This window comes from Argentina silus, assembly GCF_951799395.1.
Source record: "Argentina silus genome assembly, contig: scaffold_292, whole genome shotgun sequence".
In the NCBI taxonomy this organism is placed as follows: Eukaryota; Metazoa; Chordata; class Actinopteri; order Argentiniformes; family Argentinidae; genus Argentina; species Argentina silus.
The window spans coordinates 1-12,500 of NW_028152823.1; the positions used below are offsets into that span (position 1 = coordinate 1).

Below are 12,500 nucleotides of genomic sequence, written 5' to 3' on the forward strand. Positions count from 1 at the left end.
ATCTAACCTAATCTACCCTAACCTAATCTAACCTAATCTAACCTAATCTAACCTAATCTACCCTAACCTAATCTAACCTAATCTAACCTAATCTACCCTAACCTAATCTAACCTAATCTAACCTAATCTACCCTAATCTACCCTAACCTAATCTAACCTAATCTAACCTAATCTACCCTAACCTAATCTAACCTAATCTAACCTAATCTAACCTAATCTAACCTAATCTACCCTAACCTAATCTAACCTAATCTAACCTAATCTAACCTAATCTACCCTAACCTAATCTAACCTAATCTAACCTAATCTACCCTAACCTAATCTAACCTAATCTAACCTAATCTAACCTAATCTACCCTAACCTAATCTAACCTAATCTAACCTAATCTACCCTAACCTAATCTACCCTAACCTAATATACCCTAACCTAATCTAACCTAATATACCCTAACCTAATCTACCCTAACCTAATCTAACCTAATCTAACCTAATATACCCTAACCTAATCTAACCTAATATACCCTAACCTAATCTAACCTAATCTAACCTAATCTACCCTAACCTAATCTACCCTAACCTAATCTAACCTAATCTACCCTAACCTAATCTACCCTAACCTAATCTAACCTAATCTAACCTAATATACCCTAACCTAATCTAACCTAATCTACCCTAACCTAATCTAACCTAATCTACCCTAATATACCCTAACCTAATCTAACCTAATCTACCCTAATTTAATATAATCTACCCTAATTTAATATAATCTACCCTATCCTAATCTACCCTATCCTAACCTAACCTACCCTAAACTAACCTACCCTAATATAATTTAAACTACCCCAATCTACCCTAATTTATCCTAATCTACCCTAACCTATCCTAATCTACCCTAACCAAAACAATAAAGTCTTCCTGATACTACCTCCTGTTCTTGAGTCTGTGTCTGAATGAACACACACACACACACACACACACACACACACACACACACACACACACACACACACACACACACACACACACACACACACACACAGCAAGAGAGACAGAGTTGATCGAGTCATTCATCCAGTTTATTTGTACACAAACGTATCATGGTAATAAAAACGTCATCCTGATATACACACGTATGAGTCTCCACATGTCTATTTACACACACATGTTTGGTCCCTTGTGTTCTCCTAAAGGTGTGTGTGTGTGTGTGTGTGTGTGTGTGTGTGTATGTGTGTGTGTGTGTGTGTGTGTGTGTGTGTGTGTGTGTGTGTGTGTGTGTGTGTGGTTCGAGGAATCGGCATCTGGTCAGAATACTGTGTCCTCTCTGGGTTACCGTAGAAACACCATGGTGAGTAGACCTGGAGACAGCACAGGTGGACTGTTACACACACACACACACACACACACACACACACACACACACACACTCACACACACTCACTCACACACACACACTCACTAACACACACACACACACACACACACACACACACACACACACACACACACACACACACACACTCACACACACACACTCACTAACACACACACACACTAACACACACACACACACACTAACACACACATACACACACACACGCTCACTCCCACACACACAGACACACACACACACTCACACACACACTAACACACACACACTAACACACACACACACACACAGAGTTGGCAGGGTGTCTTACCCAGTATGTAGGCACAGACCAGCTTCTGTGTGACGGTAACATGAGTGTAGGTAGGAACCAAGGGGCTGGGCTCGCTGTGCAGGGGGAGCATGAGGACCGCGACACACAGCCCCCCCATCACCACCGACACAGCAAACCGGGAGGGGCTCTTCACTGCAGGACACACACACACACGCACGCACGCATGCACACACACAGACACACGCACACACTGAGCCTCGAAACAGTCACAAATAGTAAATAATGGTGCGTTCAAGTGTCACTCTGACACTGTTTTGCGTCGAGCTCCCTATTGGTTCATTCTGAGATCCCAAAATCACATGAGCTGCCCACACACACACACAGACAGACACACACACAGACAGACAGACACACACACAGACAGACAGACAGACAGACAGACAGACAGACAGACAGACAGACAGACAGACACTCACTCACTCACTCAGACACACACACACTAGTACTGAGACAGTGTCGATGACATCAGCTCACCTGTGTGTGTGGGGGGGTGGGGCTGGGGGGTGTGGCTTGGGGGCGTGGCAGCTCCCCCCTCTCCCCCCTCTCCCCCCTCTCCCCCCCTCAGCTGGGCCCAGACCTCCCTCCTCCCCCCCCGCCCTCCCCCCCTCACCTCCAGACGGAAGCGGTCACGCCTCCCCCAGTGACGCCGGGACACGTCCTGGTGACGGACCACCCTGGGGAGGAAGTGAGGTCACAAGACAGGAAGTCAGAGGCAGAGGAAGCGTGATGAAACGCGTCGGAAAAGCTCCTCAACAACAATCAAACTACCAACAATGATAATAATAATAATAATAATAATAATAATAATAATAATAATAATAATAATAATAAAACAGTGACATAAGACTTGTGTGGCAAAGTGTGTAGCAGCAATATTGCAAAGTTGTGGTAAGTAAACATGTCCAGAAGTGTTTGTCGGTCTTAATAAACATTATCAGAAACAATTAGCATCAAAATAAGAATGATACAGCAGAGTTGAGCAGAAACCGCAGCGGCCATCTTGGCTTCCATCTTGTGACCCAGAAGTTCAACTGCTTGGATTGGTGATTAGTAACCAATCATAGGTTGAGGGTTTGATTCCTGCTGGGACCATCTCTACTGACATGGAGAAACTCACTGTAATGTGAGACGCTTTGGATAAAAGTCAACTAAATGGCAGATATTATATTATATTATATTATATTATATTATATTATATTATATTATATTATATTATGTAGTGTAGTGTGTAGTGTGTAGGGTGGTAGTGTGTAGTGTGTAGAGTGGTAGTGTGTAGTGTGTAAGGTGATAGTGTGGTAGGGTGGTAGTGTGTAGGGTGGTAGTGTGTAGGGTGTAGGGTGGTAGTGTGTAGGGTGGTAGTGTGTAGGGTGGTAGTGTGTAGGGTGTAGGGTGGTAGTGTGTAGGGTGGTAGTGTGGTAGTGTGTAGTGTGGTAGTGTGTAGGGTGATAGTGTGTAGTGTGCTAGTGTGTAGGGTGTAGTGTGTAGGGTGTAGTGTGGTAGTGTGTAGGGTGGTAGTGTGTAGGGTGTAGTGTGTAGGGTGGTAGTGTGTAGTGTGTAGAGTGGTAGTGTGTAGTGTGTAAGGTGATAGTGTGGTAGGGTGGTAGTGTGTAGGGTGGTAGTGTGTAGGGTGTAGGGTGGTAGTGTGTAGTGTGTAAGGTGATAGTGTGGTAGGGTGGTAGTGTGTAGGGTGGTAGTGTGTAGGGTGTAGGGTGGTAGTGTGTAGGATGGTAGTGTGTAGGGTGTAGGGTGGTAGTGTGTAGGGTGGTAGTGTGGTAGTGTGTAGTGTGGTAGTGTGTAGGGTGATAGTGTGTAGTGTGGTAGTGTGTAGGGTGTAGTGTGTAGGGTGTAGTGTGGTAGTGTGTAGGGTGGTAGTGTGTAGGGTGTAGTGTGTAGTGTGTAGGGTGGTAGTGTGTAGTGTGTAGGGTGGTAATGTGTAGGGTGATAGTGTGTAGGGTGTAGTGTGTAGAGTGGTAGTGTGTAGGGTGGTAGTGTGTAGTGTGTAGGGTGGTAGTGTGTAGTGTGTAGAGTGTAGTGTGTAGGGTGGTAGTGTGTAGTGTGTAGGGTGGTAGTGTGTAGGGTGGTAGTGTGGTAGTGTGTAGGGTGGTAGTGTGTAGGGTGTAGTGTGTAGGGTGTAGTGTGTAGAGTGGTAATGTGTAGTGTGTAGAGTGGTAGTGTGTAGGGTGTAGGGTGGTAGTGTGTAAGGTGGTAGTGTGTAGGGTGGTAGTGTGTAGTGTGTAGGGTGGTAGTGTGTAGTGTATAGGGTGTACTGCGTAGGGTGTAGGGTGTAGTGTGGTAGTGTGTAGGGTGGTAGTGTGTAGTGTGGTAGTGTGTAGGGTGGTAGTGTGTAGGGTGTAGTGTGTAGAGTGGTAGTGTGTAGGGTGGTAGTGTGTAGAGTGGTAGTGTGTAGGGTGGTAGTGTGTAGGGTGGTAGCGTGTAGAGTGGTAGTGTGTAGGGTGGTAGTGTGTAGAGTGTAGGGTGGTAGTGTGTAGGGTGGTAGTGTGTAGGGTGTAGTGTGGTAGTGTGTAGTGTGTAGGGTGTAGTGTGTAGTGTGGTAGTGTGTAGTGTGTAAGGTGATAGTGTGGTAGGGTGGTAGTGTGTAGGGTGGTAGTGTGTAGGGTGTAGGGTGGTAGTGTGTAGGATGGTAGTGTGTAGGGTGTAGGGTGGTAGTGTGTAGGGTGGTAGTGTGGTAGTGTGTAGGGTGTAGTGTGTAGAGTGGTAGTGTGTAGTGTGGTAGTGTGTAGGGTGTAGTGTGTAGGGTGTAGTGTGGTAGTGTGTAGGGTGGTAGTGTGTAGGGTGTAGTGTGTAGTGTGTAGGGTGGTAGTGTGTAGTGTGTAGGGTGGTAATGTGTAGGGTGATAGTGTGTAGGGTGTAGTGTGTAGAGTGGTAGTGTGTAGGGTGGTAGTGTGTAGTGTGTAGGGTGGTAGTGTGTAGTGTGTAGAGTGTAGTGTGTAGGGTGGTAGTGTGTAGTGTGTAGGGTGGTAGTGTGTAGGGTGGTAGTGTGGTAGTGTGTAGGGTGGTAGTGTGTAGGGTGTAGTGTGTAGGGTGTAGTGTGTAGAGTGGTAATGTGTAGTGTGTAGAGTGGTAGTGTGTAGGGTGTAGGGTGGTAGTGTGTAAGGTGGTAGTGTGTAGGGTGGTAGTGTGTAGTGTGTAGGGTGGTAGTGTGTAGTGTATAGGGTGTACTGCGTAGGGTGTAGGGTGTAGTGTGGTAGTGTGTAGGGTGGTAGTGTGTAGGGTGTAGTGTGGTAGTGTGTAGGGTGGTAGTGTGTAGGGTGTAGTGTGTAGAGTGGTAGTGTGTAGGGTGGTAGTGTGTAGAGTGGTAGTGTGTAGGGTGGTAGTGTGTAGGGTGGTAGCGTGTAGAGTGGTAGTGTGTAGGGTGGTAGTGTGTAGAGTGTAGGGTGGTAGTGTGTAGGGTGGTAGTGTGTAGGGTGTAGTGTGGTAGTGTGTAGTGTGTAGGGTGTAGTGTGTAGTGTGGTAGTGTGTAGTGTGTAGGGTGTAGTGTGGTAGTGTGTAGTGTGTAGGGTGGTAGTGTGTAGGGTGTAGTGTGGTAGTGTGTAGTGTGTAGGGTGTAGTGTGTAGTGTGGTAGTGTGTAGGGTGTAGTGTGTAGGGTGGTAGTGTGTAGTGTGGTAGTGTGTAGGGTGGTAGTGTGTAGGGTGTAGTGTGGTAGTGTGTAGGGTGGTAGTGTGTAGGGTGTAGTGTGTAGAGTGGTAGTGTGTAGGGTAGTAGTGTGTAGAGTGGTAGTGTGTAGGGTGGTAGTGTGTAGGGTGGTAGTGTGTAGAGTGGTAGTGTGTAGAGTGTAGGGTGGTAGTGTGTAGGGTGGTAGTGTATAGGGTGGTAGTGTGGTAGTGTGTAGTGTGTAGGGTGTAGTGTGTAGTGTGTAGGGTGGTAGTGTGTAGGGTGTAGTGTGGTAGTGTGGTAGTGTGTAGTGTGTAGTGTGGTAGTGTGTAGTGTGTAGGGTGGTAGTGTGTAGTGTGTAGTGTGTAGTGTGGTAGTGTGTAGTGTGTAGGGTGTAGTGTGTAGGGTGGTAGTGTGTAGTGTGTAGGGTGTAGTGTGTAGGGTGTAGGGTGTAGTGTGGTAGTGTGTAGGGTGTAGTGTGGTAGTGTGTAGGGTGGTAGTGTGTAGGGTGTAGTGTGTAGAGTGGTAGTGTGTAGGGTGGTAGTGTGTAGAGTGGTAGTGTGTAGGGTGGTAGTGTGTAGAGTGTAGGGTGGTAGTGTGTAGGGTGGTAGTGTGTAGGGTGTAGTGTGGTAGTGTGTAGTGTGTAGTGTGGTAGTGTGTAGGGTGTAGTGTGTAGTGTGGTAGTGTGTAGTGTGTAGGGTGGTAGTGTGTAGGGTGTAGTGTGGTAGTGTGTAGTGTGTAGGGTGTAGTGTGTAGTGTGGTAGTGTGTAGGGTGTAGTGTGTAGGGTGGTAGTGTGTAGTGTGTAGTGTGTAGGGTGTAGTGTGGTAGTGTGTAGGGTGGTAGTGTGTAGGGTGTAGTGTGGTAGTGTGTAGGGTGGTAGTGTGTAGGGTGTAGTGTGTAGAGTGGTAGTGTGTAGGGTGGTAGTGTGTAGAGTGGTAGTGTGTAGGGTGGTAGTGTGTAGGGTGGTAGTGTGTAGAGTGGTAGTGTGTAGGGTGGTAGTGTGTAGAGTGTAGGGTGGTAGTGTGTAGGGTGGTAGTGTGTAGGGTGTAGTGTGGTAGTGTGTAGTGTGTAGGGTGTAGTGTGGTAGTGTGTAGTGTGTAGGGTGTAGTGTGTAGTGTGGTAGTGTGTAGTGTGTAGGGTGGTAGTGTGTAGGGTGTAGTGTGGTAGTGTGGTAGTGTGTAGGGTGTAGTGTGGTAGTGTGTAGTGTGTAGGGTGGTAGTGTGTAGGGTGTAGTGTGTAGGGTGTAGTGTGGTAGTGTGTAGGGTGTAGTGTGTAGGGTGGTAGTGTGTAGTGTGTAGGGTGTAGGGTGTAGTGTGGTAGTGTGTAGGGTGGTAGTGTGTAGGGTGTAGTGTGGTAGTGTGTAGGGTGGTAGTGTGTAGGGTGTAGTGTGTAGAGTGGTAGTGTGTAGGGTGGTAGTGTGTAGAGTGGTAGTGTGTAGGGTGGTAGTGTGTAGGGTGGTAGTGTGTAGGGTGGTAGTGTGTAGAGTGTAGGGTGGTAGTGTGTAGGGTGGTAGTGTGTAGGGTGTAGTGTGGTAGTGTGTAGGGTGTAGTGTGGTAGTGTGTAGTGTGTAGGGTGTAGTGTGTAGTGTGGTAGTGTGTAGTGTGTAGTGTGTAGGGTGGTAGTGTGTAGGGTGTAGTGTGGTAGTGTGGTAGTGTGTAGTGTGTAGGGTGTAGTGTGGTAGTGTGTAGTGTGTAGTGTGTAGGGTGGTAGTGTGTAGTGTGTAGTGTGTAGTGTGTAGGGTGTAGTGTGTAGGGTGTAGTGTGTAGGGTGGTAGTGTGTAGTGTGTAGTGTGTAGGGTGTAGTGTGTAGGGTGGTAGTACAGAACTCACAGGTCCACACAGGAGTGGGGTCTGACGCTCCCCTCTGCCTCCACCACCCTGTAGAGAGATGGAGCAGTACACAACACTGGGGAGGGGGGAGGGAGGGAGGGAGAGAGAGAGGGAGGGACAGAGGGAGGGAGGGAGGGAGAGAGAGAGGGAGGGACAGAGGGAGGGAGGGAGGGAGAGAGGGAGGGACAGAGGGAGGGATGGAGGGACGGACGGAGGGAGGGAGGAAGGAAGGGAGGGACAGAGGGAGGGAGAGAGGGAGGGACGGAGAGAGAGAGAGATTAGCAACATACATCCCTAAGGAACACACTTGTCTGAACAATTTCCACAATAATAGAGGTTTTTTTATGGGGTATATAGAGGTAGATAGGGGGTAGATAGGGGGTATATAGAGGTAGATAGGGGTAGATAGGGGGTATATAGAGGTAGATAGGGGTAGACAGGGGGTATATAGAGGTAGATAGGAGTAGATAGGGGGTATATAGAGGTAGATAGGGGGTATATATGGGTAGATAGGGATAGATAGGGGTAGATAGGGGGTATATAAGGGTAGATAGGGATAGATAGGGGGTAATTAGGATAATGGGGGGATATATATTACTCTTGAAGGTGAGGGGGTAGTTGAAGGGGTATATAGGGGTAGATAGGGGTAAATAGGGGTAGATAGGGGGTATATATTACTCTTGAAGGTGAGGGGGTGGTTGAAGGGGTATATAGGGGTAGACAGGGGTAGATAGGGGGTAGATAGGGGGTATATATTACTCTTGAAGGTGAGGGGGTAGTTGAAGGGGTATATAGGGGTAGATAGGGGTAAATAGGGGTAGATAGGGGGTATATATTACTCTTGAAGGTGAGGGGGTGGTTGAAGGGGTATATAGGGGTAGACAGGGGTAGATAGGGGGTAGATAGGGGGTATATATTACTCTTGAAGGTGAGGGGGTAGTTGAAGGGGTTGTAGAGTGTTAGGACTCTTCTGTGAGAGCTCCTCTGCTCAGAGTAGAACACCAGCTCTGTAGGGAACAGAAACACAGGCAAGGGGACAGGGGGGGAGGCAGGGAGGGGAGGGGGGGAGGCAGGGTCACCCCTCCGCCTCGCCCCGCCCCTATCCCTGCTCTCCTGGCTCCTCATTGGCTGCTGCAAGGTGCTCTGTCCACCAATGCCATGCTCTGACGTGCTCTCGGCTGCATCACAACAGCGACATCTGGTGGCGAGAGGAGCAGAGTGCAGGACACACACACACACACACACACACACACACACACACACACACACACACACACACACACACACACACACACACACACTCAGTTGTCTGATCTGGTCACACAACAGTCGCTAATCTCGATCGGTCCCTTGTGTCATCATGATCACAGAGAAGCGAGGAGATAACAGGACTTCCCTCTGTCTCCCTGGCCGGTCAGAACAGAACAGAACACACTCTGAACTCCGGTTTCTCGGTTCAGGACCGTTAGGAAGTTTTGTTACCGGGCAGTAAACGGTGTTATTCCTCCGAGCCTCGGCTGCTGCTGTCCTCTAACACCGACAAGCAGCTCCGCAGCTCCCGTGACCATCTGCGGCTCAATAGAAAGAAAACACCGACGGACCCCCCCGGAATACACCTCGCCTTTATGTTCTTATATTTACTCTTTTATTATTGTTACTGTTTAGATATGATCTTATTATTGTTACTGTTTAGATATGATCTTATTATTGTTACTGTTTAGATATGATCTTATTATTGTTACTGTTTAGATATGATCTTATTATTGTTACTGTTTAGATATGATCTTATTATTGTTACTGTTTAGATATGATCTCTTATTATTGTTCTATTCTGTTGTTGTTGTTGTTGTTGGATGTTCAGAGCTGCTCTACCTTAAGGTATTTCGTTGTGTTGTGTGTTTGTACTCAATGTAATGACAAATGAACGTGTGTCAGATCATAATGAGCCCTGCAGAGAAAAGAGAAAGAGTTTATCAGGAGAGTTTCTCCGCCAACTTACCGACTCACCGACGCGTCTGTCCGTCTTCTGCAAAACCGGACCCCGAGTCCCGCCCTCTGACACAACACACCAATGAAGAGATGAGATCGAGTCCAACTCGAACATTTCATTGGTCCTGGTCCCTGTCCGTCATTCCTCTCCGCGGGTGGATTTCCGTGTTTACGTTCTTCAGTCGTGACAGCGCCAGGTCCCGCCTCTCCTGCCCGCTGATTAGTCGATCCGAAGAGGCGTCATGGAGTGGAACGGGCTGTCATTGGTCCGTTTCTACCAAGGGGAGGTCTTAGTCAAAGAGTTTGCGTTGAGAGACAAAATTTAGTTTTAGACAAAATCTAGACAAAATCAGTTTATCAGTTTATAAAACAGAAAACGCATCATTCATCATTATTATTATATTATATTATCTGATATTATATTATATAATAGAACTCCAACCTCCAGTGGAGAGAATGGAGACCCTAAACCCATGCGCGTCGCCGCGGACGACGCTGCAGCCCCATTGGAGGAGCTCGTTGTCCGTCTCCGTGCGTGCGCGCCATTGCGGGTCACCTTGTCCCGTCGGTAGAGGTAAAACCAGCCGCGGTCGCAGCAGCAGCAAGACCAGCACCGGCACCGGAGGGATCGTCCGGTTACACTCACACAGCCACGGGGGGGGACCTACCGTGGGGACAGACAGACAGTCGTGACAATGGCGGACACGAAGCCCAAGACCTCCCCGAAGGCCATCAAGTTCCTGTTCGGGGGCCTGGCCGGGTGAGTAGCGGGCAGTGAGGCCTTGTAGCAGCGGGCAACAGCACGCCTGTCCCCCCGGGGAGAGGTTACCTAACCGCCCGGACGGACGCGACGCGGACAGTCTGGTTGGGACAGAGAGCGAGAGATTGTGTGTGTGTGTGTGTGTGTGTGTGTGTGTGTGTGTGTGTGTGTGTGTGTGTGTGTGTGTGTGTGTGTGTGTGTGTGTGTGTGTGTGTGTGTGTGTTTTAATTAATCTGAATTGAAACACAGTGCGCGTCCTCTTGTTTGTGCAGTGCATCGATCGGCTCATGTTATTATCCGTGATTCCGGTTTGTGTACACACACACACACACACACACACACACACACGCTGTTTGACAGCTTGCCTTGTATCGTCACAATGAAGCATGGTGGTGAACGCGGTGTTAATGTCGGTTTAAATGTCACGACCCCACGGGGCGAGCCGCTCAGCCCTGTTCACCCGGTTTTAGACCCGACCGCTCCTCTGACGTCAGGCTTACGGGTTGTAGTGACCAGCGTTGGATGAACCTCTAACCTCCTGACTCTGACTTGTGACTGAGTGGCGGTAATGGTGGTGTCCTCTGTGGCTCAGTTGGTAGAGCATGGCGCTAACCATGCTTAGGTTGGGTTCGATTCCCGCTGGGAAAATGCACTCACTGCAATGTAAGTCGCTTTGGATAGAAGGGTGAGCTAAATGTAGCAGTAGTAACAACAAAATATGAGACTAATCTCACAACAGTGAGAACATACAACAGCCTGGTCTGTCCTGTGAAACAGGTTGTAGCCTAGTCAAGCCCTGCCTGTCTAGTCACACACCCCCTATACTGCACAGACATACCTATGCTGCAGGACCTTATCATCAAATTGTAACATGTTGTCCTTACACAAACACTGATTGGAAGTTGCAACCCATGCCCCCCTACACACACCCATACACTCTCTCTCTCTATCTCTAAGTCTCCCCCCCCCCCTCTCTCCAGGATGGGGGCTACAGTGTTTGTTCAGCCTCTGGACCTGGTTAAGAACAGGATGCAGCTGAGTGGTCAGGGCTCCATGGCCCGTGAGTACAAGACCAGCTTCCACGCTCTGGCCTCCATCCTCCGTAACGAGGGTCTGGGAGGCATCTACACTGGGTAACTATACTACTACTATACACTATATACTACTACTATATACTATATATTACTACTATACACTATATACTACTACTATACACTATATACTACTACTATATACTATATATTACTACTATACACTATATACTACTACTATATACTATATATTACTACTATACACTATATACTACTACTATATATTACTACTATATACTACTACTATACACTATATACTACTACTATATACTATATACTACTACTATACACTATATACTACTATACTACCATAAACTATATACTACTATACTACTACTATACACTATATACTACCATAAACTATATACTACTATACTACTACTATATACTACTATACTACTACTACTATACACTACATACTACTACTATACTACTACTACTATACACTATATACTACTACTACTATACACTATATACTACTATACTACCATAAACTATATACTACTACTACTACTATACTACTACTACTATATACTACTATACTACCATAAACTATATACTACTACTATACACTATATACTACTATACTACTACTACTATACACTACATACTACTACTATACTACTACTACTATACACTATATACTACTACTACTATACACTATATACTACTATACTACCATAAACTATATACTACTACTACTATATACTACTACTACACACTATATACTACTACTATACACTATAGGCTACTATACTACTACTACTATACACTATATACTACTATACTACTACTATACTACTACTACTATTCACTATATACTACTATACTACTACTATACACTAAATACTACTATACTACTACTACTATACACTATAGGCTACTATACTACCATAAACTATATACTACTACTACCCCCCAGTCTCTCTGCAGAGCTAACCTCCCCCCCCAGTGTCACCCTACACCCTACACACTACACCCTAGACACTACACCCTACACACTAACCCCCCCCCCAGTCTGTCAGCAGGGCTGCTTCGCCAGGCCACCTACACCACCACCCGTCTGGGCATCTACACCCTACACACTAACCCCCCCCCCAGTCTGTCAGCAGGGCTGCTTCGCCAGGCCACCTACACCACCACCCGTCTGGGCATCTACACCCTACACACTAACCCCCCCCCCAGTCTGTCAGCAGGGCTGCTTCGCCAGGCCACCTACACCACCACCCGTCTGGGCATCTACACGGTGCTGTTTGAGAAGATGACGTCGGCGGACGGGACTCCACCCAGCTTCCTGATGAAGGCTCTGATTGGCATGACGGCCGGGGCCACCGGCGCCTTCGTAGGCACGCCCGCTGAGGTGGCGCTAATCCGCATGACTGCAGACGGACGGTGAGGGGGGGGGGGGGGGGGTTGTTCTCTCTCTGTGTGTGTGTGTGTGTGTGTGTGTGTGTGTGTGTGTAACACTGTTCTGCCCCCCCAGCCTCCCTGTGGACCAG

General features: G+C 47.6%; 2 protein-coding genes across 2 annotated transcripts in view; one reads left to right on the forward strand and one right to left on the reverse strand.

Moving 5' to 3' along the window:
• Positions 1-1,732: 1,732 nt before the first annotated feature.
• Positions 1,733-9,418, reverse strand: LOC310824607 (motile sperm domain-containing protein 3-like). Its single transcript, XM_083697872.1, has 5 exons — positions 9,161-9,418; positions 8,082-8,359; positions 7,162-7,237; positions 2,329-2,392; positions 1,733-1,850 (listed from the first exon to the last, which is right to left on the reverse strand). Exons 1-5 carry the CDS (start codon positions 9,268-9,270, stop codon positions 1,848-1,850), a joined length of 531 nt encoding a protein of 176 aa, XP_083553998.1. The 5' UTR covers positions 9,271-9,418; the 3' UTR covers positions 1,733-1,847.
• A 261-nt stretch (positions 9,419-9,679) lies between these two features.
• slc25a11 (solute carrier family 25 member 11) overlaps positions 9,680-12,500 on the forward strand; it is a 5,748-nt gene continuing 2,927 nt past the window's right edge. The window contains exons 1-4 of the mRNA XM_083697871.1: positions 9,680-9,910; positions 10,891-11,043; positions 12,187-12,393; positions 12,485-12,500. The exon at positions 12,485-12,500 is cut by the window's right edge and continues 75 nt beyond it. Coding sequence (XP_083553997.1) covers positions 9,846-9,910; positions 10,891-11,043; positions 12,187-12,393; positions 12,485-12,500 — 441 coding nt within the window. The 5' untranslated portion in view covers positions 9,680-9,845. The remainder of the gene's footprint in view (positions 9,911-10,890; positions 11,044-12,186; positions 12,394-12,484) is intronic.